Source organism: Ahaetulla prasina, chromosome 2, assembly GCF_028640845.1.
Source record: "Ahaetulla prasina isolate Xishuangbanna chromosome 2, ASM2864084v1, whole genome shotgun sequence".
NCBI classification, from domain to species: Eukaryota; Metazoa; Chordata; class Lepidosauria; order Squamata; family Colubridae; genus Ahaetulla; species Ahaetulla prasina.
The window spans coordinates 195,838,876-195,862,690 of NC_080540.1; the positions used below are offsets into that span (position 1 = coordinate 195,838,876).

Below are 23,815 nucleotides of genomic sequence, written 5' to 3' on the forward strand. Positions count from 1 at the left end.
TTCAGAAAGACTCAAACAGACGGCCTACATTTGGAAGCCACAACCCTAGATTATGGTACTCTCTAACACGTTATTTGGCATGACCCCGCTCCTCCTACCCAGACTTCTCACTACCATTCCTCATTGTTCTCAGGTCTGCTGAAGGTTATATTTCAGGAGCCCAAATTAAGACTGCTGCAATTCCCAAGCAGGAAAACCTGCAACCAGATCTCTCCTGTGATGCCAACAAGCATTCATACATTCTGGGCCAAAGCTCTGCTCAAATCTATGGAGGGAATTGCCTCAGTGCAACCAGCAGGCTGACATGTAACTCCCAGTACTTAAGCAGAATATTGATCTGGTAGACTTTCTGATCCAACCTCTGGACTGGTCTGAAATAATTCAATGCTCTGTTAGAGCTTGCTCCCAGGACAATGCCATTATGGTTATTTCAGTCATTGACTCAGTTATCTTCACTACTAAATACAATTAATAAGATTCAGATCCCAAGGGGCATCATCTTGAAATAAGTGTGTGTGCGCATGCGCATGTGTGTGCATTTCTCTCTCCCTCTCTGCTCTGCTCTTCAGTCAGAAAGCATTCAAGAGCAGCTTTCATGTTAATATTATGTCTGCTAGAGTCAAAGCTATGTCAGCAGGAAGATTCCAGGGGTTTCCATTGCCTTTCTTAAATAGATTAGTTTTCAGCATTCAACAACTATAGAGCAAGACTTACTTGTTCTAAGAAAAAAAACCAGTTTCTGGAGCTATAGTAATATTGTCAGTGTAATACAAGAGATACCAGTGTTTTGGATTAAATTAATTCAACTATTATGAGAATGCTTCTTTGTTTGGGGAATTTTTCTGTTTATCAAAATGTCCCTGCCTTTTATTAATGTATTGTTATGCTTATAATTTTGTCACTGTATTGATTCTTTGATGTGATTTTATGCATTTGAATTTCATTAATTTCCTTGTTGAACAATTATGAGTTTCTTTGCATGCCCGTTTCATTCACTCATTGTTTAAATATTTTAAAAGTGTTAATGAAGAATTAACATTAAAATTCAGCTATGACATACTTTCAGGCATTATTACTTTATTTTGAAATACAAACTTTTGGGACTGCTGTTAATTTCCTCAGCAATTTAATTTCCTACAGGAATGGTAACTAAGAAAATATTCACAAAATGCTAAGAAGAAAAGGTTAGGAAGGGGCACATACAAAAGAAAGAGGGAAAAAAATTACATCTAACTGGAAGTAAACAAGATGCCCAGTAAAGATGCCTTGTATCATTTATGTCCCATACCAAGAAAGTAATGTTTGATCGAATAAAGGAAAATTTTGCACACAAATAAGTCTTCTGTGTGAATTCCTGACATACCTGAAAATGCATCCCAAAATATCTGTGCTATAGATTCCATCAAATGAGCTGTATGTAGTTAATAACCCCTTAACTAGAAATATATAATCCAATATATACATACTGGAAGCAGATTCCACTGAATCTAGTGGAATTACTATCTAGTTTACTTTTCTCTCTCTATCTCAGGTCTTTCTAAAAAACTATTATAAAGAAAATAGCAGGGCTAGATTTCTTTTCTGTTGGTTAGATCAGTCTGTTCATTCCAGAGAGTACTCTATTCCAAATGTTTCCTTCTTTAGTTTTTATAATGTATAATAGCCATTATCAGAGAGGCCTTAGAACAGGGGTCCCCAACTCCCAGTCCATGGACTGGCACCGATCCGTGGTATGCCAGGAACCAGTCCATGCAAACAAGCAAAGCCCGATCTGTGGGATGCAGGCAGCATGCAAAACCATGCCCCCCTCTGGTCCACAAAAAAACCTCTCTCCACGGAACTGGTCCCTGGTGCCCAAAAGGTTGGGGGCTGCTGCCTTAGAAAATGACATTTCCAACTTTTAAAAAATATAATTACTACTAATACTCCTATCTTTAGTCCCCAACAGGATGGAAAACTATTATTTCTAGGAGAGATACTCCAATCCATCTGAAAGGCACTAGATTGCAGTTATCTACCTATTATCTTCCCTTTTCTATAGAACACAGGTCCGTGTTAGAAATTACTTGAGAAGCTTCCCCATTTTGTTAAAAGCTACTGTTCCAAAATAAATTTAGCAATATTTTATAGAGATGCAGAGTTACAAATATATACAGTTAAAATTTTATAAGTCTAGCAAGCAGGCTAAGACACATTTCAGAATTGCCAAATTGTTGCTTTATTCACTTGCTTAGGTAGAGTGAAAGTAAACTTCATCTTCTTTTTGTACCTCCAAAGCCTAAGAAAAAGAGATGGAGAAACAGAAAAAAGCTATTATTAATCAATAGCGAATTCTAAAATACTCTGAATAATGAAATAATAAAAGAGATAAATGCATTCAGCTCTGTGAGTTTACAAAAATATTTAACCAAGGAAGGAGCAGAGCAAATCAGACAGTGCCTTCATTTTTGTATGGTAAAGTCTGATAGCCTGTTTAGGCACTAAGGAATTTAGTATAATTTTGCAAGATAGCACAGGGGCTCAAGCCTTCAATTAAAAATGACTGAAATATGAGATTGCTAAATCTTGCAACATTTCAGCACACTAGCCCCCAAATCTTTGAAGTCCTCAAGTAAGAATATTTGTGAATTTCATCTGGGGGGAGGAAATTATTTTTGTTTAAAGCATTTAAGATGTGGGTGCATTGTTAATCTCTACTTTATACTATGCAACCAGAAGATTCTACTGCTGATTTAGGACACAATATAGTTTATCAGATCATCCAAACCCTAATCCTATTTAGCATTATTGAAATACATCTTTTGTTTAAATGTGAAATGTTATTATCTAGGAAATGGCTCAATGATTAAAATGTCTTGCACTGTAATTTATATAAGAGTGCAATCCTACATATGCAATCCTACTCAAGACTTAAGAGTCCATCTATTTGTAGATGGAGGAGAATATGACTGCAGAAGTATATCAGCCCTGCCAAAGATACAATCAACACCTGCACTAGTTTGTCAGGTAAATCCCCCACCCTTTTTTTCCCCTACTAGCTGAATTCTTGGGTTTGACTATAATGCCAGGTAATAGAATTCCATTAGGAAAACAGTTATCTGCCACTAGAGCTAGTCCTCAATGTACAACCATTCATTTAGTGATTGTATGAAGTAACAACAACACTGAAAAAAATGACTTATGACCATTTTTCACACTTACAATGATTGAAGCATTCCCATGGCCATGTGATCAAAATTGCACTGTCCCAGGGTCATGTGATCAACATCTGTAACCTTCCCAGGTGGCTTCTGACAAGCAAAGTCAATGGGGGAGGCCAGATTCTCTTAACCACCTCATGATTCACTTAATGGTTCCAGTGATTTGCTTAACAATTGTGGCAAAAAGGTCATAAAATATGGCACAACTCATTTAACAACTCTCTTGTTTAGCAATGGAAATTTTGAGCTTAACTGTGGTCCTAATCGAGGACTTTCTTGAATGGGGAGATGTGCTCAAATCTGAAATCTGGATGAGGCAGAATATAGAATAGAATTTATTGGCCAAGTGTGATTGGACACACAAGGAATTTGTCTTGGTGCATATGCTCTCAGTGTACATAAAAGAAAAGATACGTTCATCAAGGTACAACATTTACAACACAATTGATGATCAATATATCAATATAAATCATAAGGATTGCCAGCAACAAGTTATAGTCATACAGTCATAAGTGGAAGGAGATTGGTGATGGGAGCTATGAAACGATTAATAGTAGTGCAGATTCAGTAAATAGTCTGACAGTGTTGAGGGAATTATTTGTTTAGCAGAGTGATGGCCTTCGGGAAAAAACTGTTCTTGTGTCTAGTTGTTCTGGTGTGCAGTGCTCTATAGCGTCGTTTTGAGGGTAGGAGTTGAAGTTGGATGAAATCCCTCTCCTCCAGTAAGTTTTATATGAATGGTTGCAGAATAAACAAATGCAGACCTAAGCATTTATTTATTATTTACCAAATTTGTAAGCTGACCCAATCTGCATGATTCTGGGTGGTTTAAAAGATACAACAGTAGGCACCATAAAACTATAGATTATATAATCCATTAAAAAAAAGTCCAGAGAAAATAATCACTTAACAGCTGAAAGGGTTCCACAAGGGATCTATCTAACACATATTCTAACCTAGGGCCTGGAGACAGAACCAGATTTTTAGAAATCATTAAAACACTGCCAGGATGGGGGCTATAAAAAACCTGCAAGACAAGAGTAATAAAAGAAAATATTTTTATTTCAATAAAAGCAAAAAATATTGAGAGAATAGTTTAACTGTAGCAATTACACAAGGGTGAGATCTGCATTCTAAAACTAGCATTTAATAATCTGTAAATAGTCTAACCAAACAAGAAAAATAGTGGATTGAAGCAAATACAAAAATGGAAAAATTGAGCAAACTGCACTAAACAGAAATAAAAACCGGCTTAAACTGGGATTTTAATGTTAAATTTTATTAATTTTAAACGGGGTTTTTTAATATGGTAAATTTTAATTACTGGGCTAATTTAAATAAGTTTTTTAAATCGTATTTTAAACTTGTATATTGTATTGTCGGTTTTATTATGCCTGTACACCGCCCTGAGTCCTTCGGGAGAAGGGCGGTATAAAAATAAAATAAAATAAATAAATAAAATAAATAAATAAAAACCAATCTCCATATGATTAAACCTTGCCTGCCAACCTTTATATTACCAGAATTTTCTAAGTTTACCCTTGAAACCTGAAACTAGTTGCATAAAATCCCTTTTCTTCAGATAACTGCTCCTCTGAGAACAAAATAAATTCCTTAGTTTCTCTGCCTTGAATCTCATTCTCTTCATTCTTGTAGAGAATACTTAAAAGATCTCCCAGCCAGCTGGCAGTAGATGTAAGAGCCTCCAATTATGAATTGTTTACCGGCCACTCAAAATTGCTAAGTCCTAGTAATACATCCCAAGCTGTCTAAAATTTTGCACTGGGAAATTTCAGGTACTACAGGTATATATATACTAGATCCTCTGTCTAAGATCCAATCACAAAAATCAACTTCCAAGCAATCACTGCTTGTTGGAGATGACTACTTTATGAACCAAGCTCCATTCTCTAACTAGGAGTTCCTAAACTTTTTGCCATCACATCTACTTTGTGTATTCTTAATGTGCACACCTCCTCTAAAACTTCAAACATTACAATGAACACAAATGAACAATGAAAAGAATACCATGAAACTTTGGGAAAAGTGAATTTATTAAACAATGTACAATTGAAAGGTTACTTGCACTTCCCTTGGACTTTGTCTGCACATCCACAAGGGAGATATACCTCAGTTTGGAAAATCCTGGTCTACAGGATGATTTGTATATCTGTGCAAATCTACTTCTGAGATATCAAAGAAGCAGTAGAGTTCTTAAATCTTTCTGTTCTTAAACTACTTAATTATTATTCAATTATGTACTTAAAATCATCCAAAGATCTATTAGTAGATCCTGATCTCCCTTTTACTCATCACTTTTGAAACTTACAATTCAACACAGCCTAAAAATTTTAGCAGCAAACAAAATAATGCTCCCCACCCCGAAACAGACCATAGTAATGGCAGAGTTTCATCTGAAGAAAGTCATTGTTAACTGATTTTCTTCACAATTAACTAAATATAGGATACTTTTTGAAGCTGATATTGTACTCCAGCTGTACTCCAAACATTTATATATGGGAATGAATTATGTATTCATATAATAAAGTACTTAAACCGGTTTCATACTTTATTTCCATTTCAAAACAAAGAAAAGATTTACAGACCAGATGTAGATCCCCTACCACCTTGAGAACTAGATATAAGTCTGATTAAAACAGTGGGAAAGGTTTATTTATTAAATTTATGTGCCACCTGTCTAATTATCCAGAGTGATCCAGACTCTGGGCAGCTTACAATGGCATAAAAGCATAAATATAAAAGCATGAAAAACAATTAAATAAAGCGTATAAACCAAAATTTGCTATTATTGATCCAAATCCAACTCTTTTCAATAGTATTTTTTAAATTGGAAAGTTGCTGCTATCAGGCACAGTTAACTCAAAAATTAAGGACAACACGGTTTATATCTTACCAGAGGTAGGTTTTGTTTCTGAACTGTAAGAGGATGAACAGCTATGTGAATTGCCAAATGAACCAGTAAATGGAGGTGGAGCAGATGGACCAGCCCACGTGCTATAATAAGGAGAATACCTGTGATCTGAAGGTGACCTAGAAGAAAATGTTTAGTTTTAGTGTTTTTGCATGTGTACAAAATTAAAATTTTAATAGATAAATAATCTAGAAAAGAAGTAGAAGGCCATTTAAGGCAAAGTTGCTCTTTAGCAATCAGCAAGCAATCATAGAACAAATATGTAAATAATTGGAATATATTCAATTATTCCAACAAACTGAGGATATCTCTTCAGTAAGTTTTAGTTCTATTTCTATTTAATAAGGAATATTTGCAAGAAACACATTGATTTACCATTAAGGTATGTATTACTATTAGAAAAAACTTAACAATATTTCTAATTTTAAAAATGTGGTCAGAACATCATACAAATTCAGTACAAAAGTCATACAAGCTGCATAATATATGCAAAAAGCTAAAAAAACTTTTAAAAAGTCCATTAAAAATAATACAGTCAGAATCCAGTGGTTTTGGAAGAATATACAGGAGAATTATCAGTGAAAAACGGGGGGCGGGGAGGAGGGAAATTAGAGACAGAAAACTTTGAAAATAAGTTATAAAAGCAAAATTCAGTGTGGAAAAGAAATAGTTAATAGGAAAGACGTGAAATTTTGGAGACAAAAGTAAAATATAGAGAAGTGAGAATCTATTTAATAACATAAAAATAACCAAATTAAGCCTTAATTCTTATATTTATTAAAATACTGACACTCTTTTCCATTATAACCATTATTATTAAAAGAAAGACAAAAACAAGGGTTTAGAAAAACCTGTGATTTGAAAAACAGGCACTACTGAAGTAGTGACCTTAAAATTGACATCTGTTTATATCTTTGTTCTCTGGAAACTGCAGGTTGTATTTTTAACATCACTGCAGGAGTTTCTTCCCTAATGATGCAATATTAAGCAATTACAAGGCATAACTGAAAGTGTATTGCATGAGTCAATGACAGCTGTTTTCTTTATTTTACAAATCAATCCATTTATCACCATTTACTGCCAGGTTTTGAATTTCATGCATTCTGACAAACAACCTGCTTCTTCAGTGTTTTTCAGTTATTTTAAAAAAATTCGTAGAGATACCTGCCAATTGGACAACTATTAAAAAACTTTAATAGGCAAAAAATTCTTATCCTAAAATAAGGATGGTGTAGACAGCTAGGTCACCAATTCACCTTTGTATCTGACGTTACCCATTAATGCTGACTGCAGTAGTGATGAATGGATATCTGTTTCTCAAAACATTCATGATCTATTGTTATTTTAAAAATCAACATGTAAACAAAACATTCCATGTTTACAACTGATGGTATTACTAGTATGAAAGAAAAAGTATTTTCTTTGGGAGAAGCAATTCCCTTTCTGCCAATTAAGATTGTTGCAAGGGAAGACAAGATTACCTTCGGTTGCCAATCAAGTATCCAAGAAGTCCTCCGGTACCTAATCCAGTCCAGAAACCTGGCCCTGAATTGGAATCATAGCTGGACCCACTAGCAGCTCCTTAATTTAAATAAAATTATATTGATTTAGATCAAATAATCTTTGTGATCCAAGTTTTTATAATTAAATATATATATAAATGGGCTACCTAAGCAGATAATTGAAGAGTCTTACCAGCTCTCCCAAGTTTTAAATCAAACATTGCTTTTTAATACTATGGAACTATTGATTTTACTGGAGAAACAGACTATAGGTTATCACTTTTATACCCTTATTTTCTAAAAGGTATATTTTCTAGACTTTATACTAAAGGACCAACTCAGAAACACAAGGAGTTCTCATTTTAATCATGTTTGAAATTTCTGCCAACTATATAAACAAGAACAGAGGCTAGACATGACACAAAATTCTGTAGAAAATTGTGACCCCATTAACAATGATAATTAACAATGAATGAACTTCCTAGAATTCGAAAAGTAGATTACCTATCAATGTTACTAATAAATAAATGTTTTTGTTGTGATGAAGAGATTTACCTGTGTAATTTGATTTAAATCCTGGCGGAGGTGGGCTTTGATAACTTTGCCCATATGATCCTGAATGTGCATCATCATTAGGGAAATTATGTTGTCGGTTATCACAGAGGAATAGCTTGTAGATGCCAAAAACAAAAACAACAAATAATATTACCAGGATCACTCCAATTCCAGAACCAAATGACTCATGAGAAGTTGCAGAATAATATGTCCCAGAAAAGGTGTTAGCTTTTTGTTGTCCTTCCTTAGTTAACTCTAAAGTGTATTCCAAGCCACATGATCCTTTTAAAATGAAAGGGTCATCTGGGTAATCGTAGCCTTCACAGCTTACTTCAATTTTTCCAAAGCGATATGAGGCATCCAAATGTGCTTTACATTCCCACTGAAAATAAAAGAGAATCATTTTTCTACAATGACATATATAACAAAATTGAACTTTAACTTAAAATGGATATGTTTTTAGTAATTTTATTAAAATACAACTTTTCTCCAAAAAGCTCTAATTAAACTCACAAATAAGCTTTAAAACTCTAACAGAGCTTGAAAGAATGCACATGAAAATACTGCCAGACAAGAATGCTAAATGACAAACTTGTTAAAATTGTTCAGAAGGAATATGGATTTACTTTAATTTTTTCTGCTGTTGGCAATGTTGCAGCCCCATTTTTATTTTTAACTCATTGCATCCTCCTGGAGTTTGTCAGTTTTGCCTTACAGATATAATTGTTCTTCTGTCTTCAAAAGCCAGCCATTTAATTAATTTTACATTTATACAAATACACTCCACAAGATAACATATACTCCTTCATACAAAGAAATATACCTGCACATCGTAGCCATCCCAACCTTTGTTGTAACACTGAACAACCTCAGGGTTATATGCTGTACATCCAGCGGAGCCTCCGGTACATTGCAACTGGGGCACTGGAGATGTTCTGCGATAATTTGTGTACTTTCCCCGGTTCAGTGTCAGGGCTTGGACTTCCCGCAATAGAACTCTCTCTGACAGAATATAAATTATGTAGTAGATTTAGAAAAACTATACAAGATAATAAATACATATTTTAGGATTTTGTGAGTTTATTAATGCCAATAAAGAATTTCTCAGAATAAGTCTTGTTAGGTTGTATATTTTGATTACATAGAAGTAGTAATCTCAAAAGGTGCTTTAATAAAGAATATATCTAAGATTAAAGTTAACATCTATGCGCTCTAATTAATGTTGCTTTATTTGTTCACCAATTATCCCATTTTATCAATTAGTCAACCACAAGTTTTCAGAACTTCACAAGCAATATATAGGTACCTCTCCCTGTCTCTTTAGTATATAATATTCAAGAATTTATGAATAAAGAGTTTCAATTTGCTCCCCAATGTCCTATGCAATTATTTAGGAAAAAAATCCCAATAGTAACTGGATTCCCACAAATCATGGTTTCTTTCAAATCTATTTTACAGAATAAACCACAAGAACAGTATTGGCGAAACCCTAAATCAGGGGTCTCCAACCTTGGCCCCTTTAAGACTTGTGGACTTCAAATCCCAGAATCCCTCAGCCAGCAAAGCTGGCTGAGGAACTCTGGGAGTTGAAGTCCACAAGTCTTAAAGGGACCAAGGTTGGAGACCCCTGCCCTAAATCACTTTTTACACATCTCAGTGACCATATTTACACATCGCACTAGGTCAAGCTCACATCATTCACACCTGTAATAACCTGTGATAAACCTATTGATTCTGGGGAGCGCACAACAGAGTACAAATAAAAACAAAAAGGCGGACATCAGTGAATCAACATCCCCTGCAATGGTGGCCTGAAATATTTAATTCTGTTAAAACACGTGGCAGTGAGGTGTTCACGGATGAATGGGACATCTGAACCCAACCACTGTCGTCGAAGAAACCTGCAGCGTTTGGTTACGACTGACAATTGCTACAAATGGCTTCTAAAATGTCTTCCTAATAAGGCCGACGCCCGTCTGTACATCGCACTTTCCCCATAAAAAGCTGTCAGGAAATGGCCCTCACTCCCCCAGAAAAGATGCTGTTTCCGGGGCGAAAACCAGAGACACCAGCGTCAAGTCACTGACGCGGAGAGCCACGATTCCTCCCCGACCGTCGTGAACCAAGAGGCAGGCTTCCTAAAGAGTCTGCGAGTCCGTTCGTCGCCTTACCCGGCTGCTCCCAGCCCATCGCTAAAGACGTTCCCGTCAGCACCACCAACAGCGGCAAAAGAAGCCCCCCCACAGACGCCTCCATTTTAGCCCTTTGACTGAGAAACAAAGCGCCAGGGCGCCAGCCTTTTCCGCCTATGGCAACGGGCCTCGAGGCTCCGCCCTGGCCGACACTGATTGGCTCTTCGAATTGCCTTTCTAAAGACGAGCAACCGTTTCGTCAGCTGGCAATGAGGCCCGGCGGAGCCATCTCCAGGGAAGCGGAGTTCGGTCCGCGCTAAGAGTTAGTGCTGAGCGGAAGGAAATCTTCTCAGGACAATGGAATGGTAGGAAAGCCTCGCTCTCACCCAGCCATCCTATTGGCTCACGGGCGCCGCCCAGGAAAGTCAGCATAACAACAAAATCTATGTAAGCTCAGAATAACCAATGGAGTTGTTAATGGATGATTAGCGTCAGTTTGTCCTCTTGCGGTGAGTCGCCGGCAGCAAAGAATGACTTCGACTTCAAAGAGTATTGGATGCAGCTCAGAGTCACTTCTGCAGCGATGGGCGATTGTATAAATAAACAAATCTGTGTTGCGCTTCTGAAAACGAGCTGGTTTTTCTAAATGTATTCTAGGTTGTTCTCTCTACACAAACAAGAAAATCTTGCAACTTCTTAAATTATCAAATGCTTCGTGGCAGAAAAATTAGCCACAACCAGAGTCAAGTGTAAGATTTCTATAAAGGTTGCGATGTTAAGATTGCTAAATACCTAGGAAAAATCGGTCTTGTACTTTTTTTAACAACTGCTCAATTTCAGTTTGCTAAATGAACAAAAGCTATATACTTTGAAATGCTTCCCATCGTGTAATATATTACTTCTGAATAAAAGAACATTGCATTTTAAAGCATATTTCTTATTTATATTGCAGTCTTTATAATCAGTCCAATTCTAACACCGTCTGACCAGGATACAAAAAAGCGCAAATGACAAAACCAAAGTATAGTATTAACAGCTAGTTATAATTAAAAGCCATTAGTGAACATCATTGTTGCCCTTACAATTAAACCTAGGATTAAGTGGGATCAGATTATTGCTGTTTTTAATCTGAGGTATGCATATTCACTTGCAACTAGTGTAAGCATAATTGAGCTTTTTGGACTTCTGAAAAAATAAAGATCTTCCTAGCACAAATGAAGGTCCACTTATCACCCAAAGTCTGATGTCATGAGTTGAAAGACAGAGGCAAATTTCATGAGTAACAACGTGGGACTAGAACTCACAGTCACCTGATTTTTAGCCTAGTGCCTTAACCACTAGGCCAAACTGACTGAAAACTGAGATAATCATTAGATGAAAGCAACAAGTTAGGATTTTGTGAATTTGTTTGCTGACATCTAGTTATCTGAATGTTTCTATCCCAGACCCCATAGCCCTAGTAAATTTTTTGAAACTATCATAAAAACTGTACTTGCCTTAATTTAACCAGGTGTCCTGCTTGATGTGTCCTCTGAAGCTGAAATGGAAACTACCTGGAATAAAATGACAGTTATCCAAGCTTTTTAATTTGTGTGTCATGAAAATTGCTACTATGATTTGAAATGTAATATGGTAGTTATTGCAAGCAGAAAATTCAGTTCACATAAGAGGGAACTGATTCTTTTAAAAATAGATATGATATATATTGCCTTCCAATTTAGTCCCATGGTATGTATTTTTGTTTTGCTTAACATTTTTCAATACATGCATAATTTTAAGGCTTCGCAGTAGATGTTACAAAGTTGGGTTTGAAGCTCTTAAAAATAAATAACTATATCTTCACTGTTTATTTTACTCTAAATTATGAGTTATACCATTTATATGGTGATTTCTGTTACAAAGTAAGAATTTGGGATTATCCTTAGAAACGAAATGAATTTTAGGTTGATAAATGATTTTTATTTAATAGAATTAAATGGTGGGATTTGTTGCCATTGTGGTGAACATCACCAATTTGGATGGATTTCAAAGGGGACCAAACATACTAACGAAAGACTAATATTTAATCTTTGTCCTACCTTTAGTTTAATCAACTTTAAGGCACAGCATTTATATCTAATGTTCCTGTCTTTTATGTTTTGCAAAATAGCCACCTATGAGGTGGGTTAAACTAAGAGAGACAAAGAGACTACCCCAAATACACTACATACCCATGACAGACAATTGGTTACTAAAATGTTCACTGTTTGGGGCATCCATGTAAGATTATTATTTCTTGTGAGCTTCCTGAATGCACCTGGCCATATTTTGTGTGACACAGAATGGTAGAGTAGATGGGACTATAGAATTCTTATATTATTTTTTTTTAAAGCTGCTCTCCTTTAATCACAACAATTTTCAGTATTTTACTATTTTGAGTAGTATATTTACATAACATTGATAATTTCTCAAAACAAATCTTAATATTTTCTTAGCAGTTATTTCTGAACATACAACACTTAGATTATTAAAATATGAAAATTATTTCTGTATACTGAATCTCTATAGATAAACCCCCAATTTTTTTTGCTTTCTAGACCAATTAGAATCAGTAATAAAGAAGAATAAGCAGTATTCTAAATAATTGCTGAATCTGGAATTTTCTAGATAAAATAGATATATGTGCTTGTACAATTAATCAGGCTTTCAGAACAGACAAAAAAATATTAGGTTGGGAAGATTAACAGAAGTAATTATAAAAGTAATTCTGGCATCATCTTGTGTCTGCAAAGTAAACTGGTGGATCTACCATAACTTCTATTCAGCAATATCTGGGTGTTATCTTAATTGTGCTAATTCATTGTTTTGCAATAAAAAAGCAGAAAAAAACCTTTAACCATTCAGGCCATTTATACAATGACTGCAACTGTACAAGTGCATTGATATATAGCAAATCACTGATGAAATCACTCTTACAGTTCAATAATAGTAAATAAACTTTCCACAATTATTTTTGGATATTTTGTCCAACCATCTCAGATCCTAAAAGATTTTAAAAAGGCAAGAGCTGAAAAAAGCCAGAAGAAAATGGAGCAATATGTCTCTATAGAGTCAAAATTCAGTAAAATTTAAATACCTAATTAACTTTGTACTGAAATCAAAAATCTTTAATGTTAACAAAGATGGAAAGAAAGAGAAGACAACCAGCAGTGGATGGACTTTATTACAGTGTCAATGAGTGATCCATTGGAAGTCTTGAAAGAACAAGTTAAGAGACAGATTGTCATGAACCAAATTTACGTGGTCACTACGAGTTGAAAACAACTTGATGGCACATAATCAATGGGTCTTCCTTATTTTTTTAGGGTTTTTTTCTCCCTACATTTTGTTTTAATCATGGTAAATAGGTTCTTGTCCCAAAAGTGCTTTTTCAAGAGGCAACTGGACTTTCTTTTTTTCTTTGAAGACATTTCGCTTCTCATCCAAGAAGCTTCTTCAGCTTTGACAGGATAGTGGGGAATGTAAGGATTTATATTATTCCTTGCAGATAGCTGGTCATTTGCCTCCTGCTTTGAGCTGAAGAAGCTTCTTGGATGAGAAGCGAAAGAAAAAAGCAGAAAGTCCAGTTGCCTCATGAAAAAGCACTTTTGGGATAACCGTGACCTGGATGACTGAGAATTTCCATAGATAAATAGGTTCTGGTTGTATTATCACTCGCGACTTTTGTTGCCGAGTGGAGGCGGCAGCAACTAGATCCGTCCGCTAATGTCCCAAGGTTTTTCTGCTGTTTCGGAAAATAGTTCTTCTCTGGGGAAGGAAAACAGGATACAAATATGAAGCTTTTGCTTTATGTCCCGAAGTTACGTCCGCCGTTTCAGAGATCGCGATTCGTCGGAAGCATCGCCCTTGTCTCGAGCGCGCACTTCCGGGGCTTGTCTAGCCGCGTTCCTTCCCCTTGGTGTTGGTTGGGAGCGGCCTGGCCGAAGTAATACTGTAGCAGGACCATGGCCGGCATCAAAGGTAGCCTTGTTGGGTTGATTTCGGGGAAGGGAACGGGGAGGAGGGGAGCTACTTGGGGACCGGATCCCCCCACCCAGATCAGGCCGTTGGTGGAGGGGAGGGACGTCCCCCCCCCCGACGATGACGCACGCCGGCAATGTTGGGGGGGCGCTGTGTTTCCATGACAACGTAGCCTGCCCCGGTGCAATGGCTGCGCCGCTGAGGTTTGAAAGAGGGCCTGTGGAGAGCCCCCTATTGTCTCCTTTTCCCTACCTCTGCCCGATCAGAGACGGGGCTGGGCGCAGCTTGACTAGGCAACCGCCGCAGGGCAGCCTTGACAAGCACAGTGAGGCCTGTGCTTTTCACTGGACTCAACTTTCAGGCTATTAGGTCTAGGACGGCAGCTCTAGATGGCTGTGTTGCAGATAAATTTTGTTTAGTTGCGAAGTCGTGTCCGACCCATCGCGACCCCATGGACAACGTTCCTCCAGGCCTTCCTGTCCTCTATGCAGATAAATATACGTGATTATTAGTCCTGGCGGCTTGCATAAAACTTCCGGCTGCAGAGATCTATGAGTGTCAGATAGACGTTGGGCGGAAATTAGGACGGGAATGAAATCTTAGGCTCCACCAGGCTTCACTAAATTCATGCTCTCCAGCAATATTCGAGTGCAGTCGTCTGTCTGAATGTAGATCCTGATGTACTCATTCTTGCAGCCTTCTTAAGATGAAACTGATTTTTAGTGGGATAAGCCTGGCAGGAAGAGAATACAGTCTGATAAAATCCTGACACAGTAGATCAATGCAATGCATATTACTCTTTATGAAATAGACTTAATACCAGTACTCTTGTGGAGTTTTTCTCTATTCGGAAATCTCTAATAATTCTAAATAAGTACTGTATGTATATGTTGGGACTGCATATCTTTTACAGATCGGTTTGATAGAAATATCTATTTTGTATTAAAAACAAGAGTAAAAAGATAGCACTACTGTACATTTAATTTATCTATTTATCTGTCTATCTATCTATCTATCTATCTATCTATCTATCTATCTATCTATCTATCTATCTATCTATCTATCATGTTTATCTTTGTTTGATGTGTTTCAATCATTAACCATATCAATGAATACCCATAGCAGTATTTGTGGGTATTTTATATTTTTATTTTCCATGTATGCATGGAAAAAGGCTGAAATGTGTATGCTCCATAGCAATTTAGGGGAATATTACAAGGAGGACCATAAAAATAACAATGTGACAAGTTGAGATGCTGTTAATAATAATAATAATAATAATAATAATAATAATAATAATAATAATAATAATAATAATAATAATAATAATAATAATGATAATGATAATGATGATGATGATGATGATGATGATGTTTGGTTAATGTACATGGCAGAACCTGAAGATAGCAGAATAGAATAGAAAGAATTGGAGAAAATCACAAAATACTGAAATACGCAAATTGAAATAAAATGATTGTGACAAAAGAAAGTAAAATGCCAATAGTAATAGTAATGAAATCCCAAAACAACTATTGACAAAATAACCATTGGTCAATTTGAAAGGGCAGCTTTACTTGGAACACCTTGCATCCTGCTATGATACCTTTAACATCAGCAGACATCAACATCTGCGTATCCCAGGCCCTTGTGAAGTATTTGATAGCTGGATAAAAATGCCAAATCCAATCTAAACACCTGGCTGACTGTGCAACCAACCATAATAAAATATACAGTGGAAGCTGCCAGTTCTTAACTGGTTTTGATCTTCATATGCATTGAGTTCTTCCCAAGAACCTAGGCTGTTGTAATGTATTGACATCCTATATGTGCACTTGCAAGCAGCAATTGTAATTGACAAATGGAAATTTTGTTAGTGCACAAATTTACCAAGTGCTGCCAAAAAGTTTTTGATATGGCATCCAGTCTATCAATAACTACTGGGACCACCAAGGCCAGTTTATGCCATAATATTTCAATTTTCAGATCTTGATACTTTGTGTTTTTCTCCAGTTCTTTGTCTGCTACTATCCCCTGGTATTGCCACATCAATTAGCCACATTTTCCTCTTTTCAGTAACAGTTATATCCAGTGTGTTATGAGCCTATTATATATACACAACAACATGAAATCACAGCTGCTAATTTTTTTAACTGAGCTTTCATATACATCATCATATTTGGTTGGTTGCACAATCAGCTAGATGTTAAGGCTGGATTTGGCATTTTTATCCATTTTATTGAACCCTATTTAAGAATCTATCTATCTGTTCAATGGCATTAAAGGTATTGTTATGGTTTGTCACACAGTCATCCAGATGTTTAGACTGGATTTGGCATTTTTATTCATCTATTGAGTCCTTCCCAAGGGTCTATATAAGCATATATTGTTTATTATTATTTAAATACTAAGCTACTTCACTGAATTATAAAGATTATTGAAGTAATGCCTTTAAATTCATCTTATCACGCAATGTATCTTGTCAGATGTTTATTGTTCAAAGAGGAAAAGGCTGTTTTGGCAAAAGAACTTTAGTCAGGAGTGACATAATTGTACCAGGCAAAAGTTACTAGAGACCAGTTTTAAAGCTGGTGGGAATTGGATGCTACAAAGTGAGTGGAAATACATCAGACATTTGAATGAGCATATTTTGGCAAAAAATAATAATAATCTTTGGTCTAGTGATTAAGGCACCAGGCTAGAAACCAGGAGACCATGTATTCTAATCCTGCCTTACACATGAAAGCTGGTTGTGTGACTGAGCCAGTGACTCTCTCTCAACCTAACCCAATTTACAAGATTGTTGTGAGGAAAATAGGAAGAGGAAGGAGAAACATTAAAGTAAAACTGATCATAAATATTTGATTATCAATCAGCAAGGTTACAGTTAATGTGACTAAAACAAAATACAATCCTTACCTCAGAGATTAGTCACATAAATGTTACTGGCTCCGGGATCTTGCTTCCTCTATAAATTTACAAAGGCAATTCAGTTTTTCTCAATATACCTTGACCTCCTATCTTTATAACAGCAATACAAAGATGTTTCAGGTATTTCCTATAAAGTCTTTTTAACATAAGTGGAAAGTTTTTTAAATTTTCCTGTGTTCACAATACTTAATGCAATATCAATTAATACACTATTAATACACTACTAGGGCCGCGGTGTGGCTCAGGCTGTTAGACAGCCTGTTATTAAACACAGCTGCTTGCAATTACTGCAGGCTCGAGTCCCACCAGGCCCAAGGTTGACTCAGCCTTCCATCCTTTATAAGGTAGGTAAAATGAGGACCCAGATTGTTGTGGGGGCAATAAGTTGACTTTGTATATAAATATACAAATAGGATGAGACTATTGCCTTACACAATGTAAGCCGCCCTGAGTCTTCGGAGAAGGGCGGGATATAAATGTAAAAAAAAACAAAAAAAACTATTAATGTCCTCTTGAAAATCTGCAGCAATAATATAAATAACCATAAAACCTGTGGCAACTTGGCAGAAAGAGATAAATTAAAAAAAGGAATAGTCAGAAAATCAGTTATCAATAGCAGTGCCATATTGTTACAAAGCATAAACATGCATATATAAGCTCTTTTTCATTTTATGGAATCATATATGAACATAAATGTAATATAGAAAATTTATAAATGTATAAATTTATATATATATAAATTAAGATAAGAGTATTTTACATTGAATGTTTCACTTTTTCTTCCAAGTTGATTGGAGTTTTTATGGTAAAAATATAAGTGTTCTGTATTTTAATTATGCACAATAATTGAACAAGAAGTAATGTGTTCAAAAAAACCCCAAAATATTGATTTCTCTTTTTCCTACATTTAGTGTTTATTGAAGCAAAACCATAGTTTTGTAACTGACAAGGGTTTACATCTACCTTTACAGCTTTAATCAGCTTGTCTTTTGGAGGAGCTGTTGGACTAATGTTCCTGATGCTTGGTTGTGCCCTTCCAGATTACAGGTATTACACAATATTTCCTGTTTTTTTCTTGCAGTTTATAAAATTTATAATATAATTTATAAAATATATATATATATATATATATATATATATATATATATATATATATAAATTAAGATAAGTGTATTTTACATTGAATGTTTCACTTTTTCTTCCAAGTTGATTGGAGTTTTTATGGTAAAAATATAAGTGTTCTGTATTTTAATTATGCACAATAATTGAACAAGAAGTAATGTGTTCAAAAAACCCCCAAAATATTGATTTCTCTTTTTCCTACATTTAGTGTTTATTGAAGCAAAACCATAGTTTTGTAACTGACAAGGGTTTACATCTACCTTTACAGCTTTAATCAGCTTGTCTTTTGGAGGAGCTGTTGGACTAATGTTCCTGATGCTTGGTTGTGCCCTTCCAGATTACAGGTATTACACAATATTTCCTGTTTTTTTCTTGCAGTTTATAAAATTAAATAAACAGAGAACACCTGTGCTGATTTCAATAAAGGTCCAGCAGCCCTGTGATTCTGGGAGAGAATAAAAGAAGGCAGATTTTCCAAGCTAAGAATAGCCATTTTAAACATTCTATGAAATTATTGTTTTGTTTTGTTTGTGTTTACTGCTTTTCAGCCTAAACTAAAGTAGTACCTTGGTACTCATTGTTAATTGGCTCTGAGAGGTACCATGAGTACCAAACACATTTTTCCCATAAGGAATAATGTAATGAATCTAAGGCAGCTGACACCGAAAGTTCTAGCTTGTGCATTGAGTACCAAACAAATGGTGAGTACCAGGACAAAATGTTCACATCAAAATGCATTGAATACCAAATTCAGTAAGTTTCAAAACAGTTGAGTATCAAGGTACCACTATCTTCCAGACTGGCATGTAACAAACACATCTTTTCAAGACTTACAGTAAAAGTGACAACAGAATTTCAGTCTGTTTTAGTATTTGGAAGTACAATATTTTATTCTGACTACCTTTAATTAATCACTTGTCCTGTTCTGATTGGCGGACACTTAAAGGACTATGTTCTGATTAGATTTCAGGCTAACATGATGTATCACACTTGCCTGCCAATATCTGTCTGTTCAATTTCTTGGTTGTGCTCTCTGCACAGTACTACCTGGGGATTCTTCACCTACAGAGAACCTATTCCAAAAAGCTACTACAACTTAATTAGCAATATAGGTGGAGAGTCCTGTCCCTAGCCATCTGTTACATACATCATGCTGTGTATTGTCTTTGTGTGGTATTTTTGACTGTCATAAGAAAAAGTATTTTTAAAATTGGACAAAACAAGATAAATGTTAAGTTTTTTCACACATACACATGCACACTCAATAGGAAAATAGATAAAATATTTACATAAGAGTAGTATGATTTTTGAAGCAAATGTAAGTGAAAGAATATCTATAAAAGAAAAACATGCTTTTTTATTTACTTTCAGCAAATATTGGCCACTGTTTGTTTTGTTCTTCTACACCCTCTCTCCAATTCCATACTGCATAGCAAGAAGAGTTGTTGAAGATACAGATGCTACAAGTAATGCTTGCAAGGAACTTGCCATATTTCTTACAACAGGCATTGTTGTTTCAGCATTTGGACTGCCAATTGTATTTGCCAGAGCAGAACTGGTTAGTAATTCTTTCTTTTTAACAGTTTCCCTTTAATGTTTGATACTTGCATTCAGAATAAGATACAGAAGTCTGTGGAGATTCCCAGTTATCCAGGTCACAGTTATCTCAAAGGTGTGTGTTTTTTTTTTCAAAAGGCAACTGGACTGTTTTTTCCTTGAGGAAAACATTTTGCTTCTCATTCAAGATGCTTCATTGATCCAGAACCGATGAAGCTTCTTGAATGAGAAATTAAACGTCTTTCTCAAGGACAAAACAGTTCAGCTGCCTTTTGAAAAAACACCTTTGAGACAAGATGCAGAGCCTACAAATCACAAGTTAACAAGAGTTTGTTAACACATGCAAACTGTCATTAAGTGTTGATGGGAAAAAAAACATTGAAAGTTCCTTATTTTACATACCCTTTGTTACATAACATGCAGTCAATGGACGTTGGGCACAACTGGAAAAAATAGTTTGAGGGTATTGAAATTCAGAGGATACCAAGTTGCTTGCTTTCCGACTAGGCAACTTAAGTCTAAGTGTTAAAAAATACTGTAATTTAAAAATTGCATTAAATAGAACTACTTGTAAAACTTGTTTTCCTTTTTCCATAGATTAAGTGGGGTGCCTGCGCACTTGTCCTCACAGGAAACACAGTCATATTTGCTACCATCCTAGGGTTTTTCTTGGTTTTTGGCAGCAATGATGATTTCAGCTGGCAACAGTGGTGAAAAGAGCTGGAGTGAGAACTATCAACATCTCATGTCATTCAGTGGCCATCCATACTCAAGAAAGAATGGGCAATAAAGTGAATGTACTGTTTTCACAGAGGGGACCTGGGGTAGGACACTCGGTAGCCACTTTTCTTCTCTTTTCACAAAAGAACATTAACATTTTGCTTGATTTACCGGTAAACAGGTTGATGCGGTTTTATTTTAATACTTTATTTTGATGTGAGAACAAAATGGTTAAATGTGATGTTTAAAATGTATCTTTTTTAAAGAAGATGATAGCGGTGTTTAAATATAAAGTCAAACTTTTCACCATTGATTATTTTAAAACTGATGTGTGGTTATGAAACCATGTAAGAAAGAAAAAACCAAGAATGGCCCAATCCAGTCAAAAGTATGAAATTTTTGACTGGGTCATAAGCACAGGTTTGGAAGTAGCTCCTGAATTCAGCAAAGATTATGGTTATGCAGAGAATTTTGCATATGGCCTGTTGATTTTAATCAGAGAATTAAGCATATGTTCAGTACTCGAATTCTTCTCTGAAAATAAGTATAATTCTGGAAAGCTGAAGTTCAGAGCAGTTATGCATTTTGTTGTGGGATTTTGGAAAAGAATGAAAAGCATTCACAGCAGCTGGCTGGTAGGTTTTTTTTATTATGACTGTGGCTGAAAAAGTTCCATTTCCATTAATTCCATTTAAATCAGAATGAGCAAACTTTTGATGATAGTGGAGTATCTAAGTGTTCATTATTTTAAAAGTTTGTCCATTGTACAAATATTTTGACAGTTTTTAGTTTTGATTATCTGAAGGGGGAGGGGGAGATGGAATTTTAATTTTTATTGAGGAGTAGAAGACAGAACATTTAATGTTCATTTTTAAAGCCTTTCTGAAAATTCTGTGTTTATGTATTATGTGATTCAACATTCAATATCAATTGTTTTTTATGTTTTACCAAAGGAAAGTGTAATGAAACTACTGAGTATGGTTACAACCAGCAGAAGGAAACCCTGCACCAGGCATGTGGAAATAAGTGGTCCTGCTCCTTTACTATTCACTTGTACTTATTACCACAAAGTATAAAAAGATAGTTTCTGCTCCCCCGTTTTTTACTTTGTACATGGTATAAAAAGGTTTTTCAAATGTAGATAAACATTTCCACTGTAGATAACCATTTACCTGGAAGACTAATTACTGCATACATATACAGTCAGAGCTTGGCTGTATTGCAAATCTTTGACTATGAACATTTTATAGTAATTCTGTTAATGTTTTAGTTTATGCACTAATGTATTAAATGTTAGATCAAAAGTGTAGTTCTGTTAAAATATAACACATGTAATTTGCAATATTGGATATCTGTTCCATGCCACTTGGGTTTTTTTGTTTCTACTAACCATAAATTACCATGTTTTGTAGATATAATTATTTTGTAGTCATGCTTTCCTGGTAACTCCTTAATAAGATACCCAAGTGTCTCTGTCTATGCTTGCATGTTATTTTATGCAAACTAGGCAAGATTTGATATAGTCATTTAAACATAGTCCCTTTTTTAAAACAATGCTATTGACATAGTCCTTTCCACTATCAGCCCAGTCCAGAGTGCCTTGTCTCCTCTCTCCTTGGCTGCTCAGTAGATGTACGTGTTTCACAGTGTATCAGATCCATGGTGTAAGAGACAGGTGAATGCATGTAAAGTTACTGTGCACAGATGTTCAATTACAAATAGCGCTTGGGGCACAGCAATATTTGGCTTGAAGAGAAAGGAGGGAAGAAGACAATTTGCTGATCTCTTTCTACTGACAGAACTCAGACTGGAGAAGTAGAGTTGAATCATGGCCTACGTTTGCAGACTTCATAAGATAAAGTGAATGTTACACAGACTGTAGTAGTTATCAGTGCAGCATTATATAAAAACACAAGGATTCCTATGCCCCTCTTTTAAAACTATATGATACAGATTTCAGATAGAGAATGATCTCTAAAGCCTGATAATTATTAGTTTTATCTGTAATGTATTGAATCTTCAAAAATATTTTTTTCCTGAGATTTAAAGACAGAAAATGGGCAAGTACAAGTGTAATTTGCAAAGCCTGCAGTTATTTACATCCCAGTCCAACTTTTAAATGTCTGAACCGTAGCAGTCTTAGGAACCATATGCAACTTCTGCTGCATGATATTAAGATTAATGGAATCACATCCCTGAAACTCACTGCACTGCACTGATGGTGGACTAGTCTTAGCCATCATATAGACAGATATGAACTCATTTTGATTCCCCAATCCTGTATTGTATCAAGATGGGTTCTCATTTTTCCTGTAATACTCTTGCTTTATGATGACAGGCTACTCTTCGAGAGTGCCCACTCTATTATATTTTATAGTAATGTTTGTCGTTTTAATAATTTTGGGCAGCATTGTGGCTAGAGCCTATTAGACATACTGCTGCCTCCCATTATCAGGTGTTAAGATATTTGAGACATATGTCTTTTCCCGTGTAATATGCACTGAGAAGCATTGCCATCCTACAGGCAGAAATTTTGATGAAAAAACAATAAACAATTTAAATATCAGATGGTTTTGGATTTTTAATTAATATCTCTTAGCAATAAGTTTTTTTATAAACTTATAAAAGTTTACATCTATAAATTAAAATATTATTATTATTATTATATTATTATAAGAAAAAACTGCTTCATTCTTTAGCAGAAAGGAATTTATTTTAAGATTACTGTTGGTCATATATGTACTAGTAAATATAATGCTACATTCAATAATTCCAATTCTGCTACCAGTGTGTGGCATATTAGTCAGATTTGGAATAGCATTTGTAAAGATCATTAGCATTTCCTTTTAAGTTTAAATTTTTTAAAAATAAAACAAACAGAAAACACTGAGGTGTTTTAAGTGGGAACTGATATACAAATGTTTTAAATTAATAAACAAAAATTGCTGTAATGAGCCATTTAAACCTAAGGTAGGGAAAAAAGGAATGAAATACAACTTATCTCTTATCTGAACCATGTCCCACTACTTCTTTTGGCAAGAATACTTCCTAAAGCAGATAAAAATGGAGGGAAGAAAAAGCCAACATGCAAACTACCCTGGTAATTTTAATTTTAATCTGGATCCTGCAATTTAGGCTTGAAAAAAAGATTAAAGCTGGTGACTGGGT

The 23,815-nt window shown here is 35.3% G+C and overlaps 2 protein-coding genes across 3 annotated transcripts; one reads left to right on the plus strand and one right to left on the minus strand.

Annotated features, from left to right (window-relative positions):
* Positions 1–2,194: 2,194 nt before the first annotated feature.
* On the minus strand, positions 2,195–11,014 carry SARAF (store-operated calcium entry associated regulatory factor). Its single transcript, XM_058171076.1, has 6 exons — positions 10,361–11,014; positions 9,013–9,191; positions 8,190–8,571; positions 7,614–7,713; positions 6,115–6,251; positions 2,195–2,278 (listed from the first exon to the last, which is right to left on the minus strand). The coding sequence occupies exons 1-6, from the start codon at positions 10,443–10,445 to the stop codon at positions 2,253–2,255; spliced, it is 909 nt and encodes a 302-aa protein (XP_058027059.1). The 5' UTR covers positions 10,446–11,014; the 3' UTR covers positions 2,195–2,252.
* A 3,057-nt stretch (positions 11,015–14,071) lies between these two features.
* LEPROTL1 (leptin receptor overlapping transcript like 1) lies at positions 14,072–23,213 on the plus strand. Of its 2 annotated transcripts, none has more exons than XM_058171464.1 (4): positions 14,072–14,320; positions 18,220–18,295; positions 19,742–19,928; positions 20,525–23,213. In XM_058171464.1, the coding sequence occupies exons 1-4, from the start codon at positions 14,305–14,307 to the stop codon at positions 20,639–20,641; spliced, it is 396 nt and encodes a 131-aa protein (XP_058027447.1). In that variant the 5' UTR covers positions 14,072–14,304; the 3' UTR covers positions 20,642–23,213. The 2 variants fall into 2 exon arrangements, with proteins under 2 accessions (XP_058027447.1, XP_058027446.1); XM_058171463.1 differs by lacking the exon at positions 18,220–18,295 and adding an exon at positions 18,639–18,714 and having other exon boundaries at positions 14,101–14,320.
* The last annotated feature ends 602 nt before the right edge of the window (positions 23,214–23,815 follow it).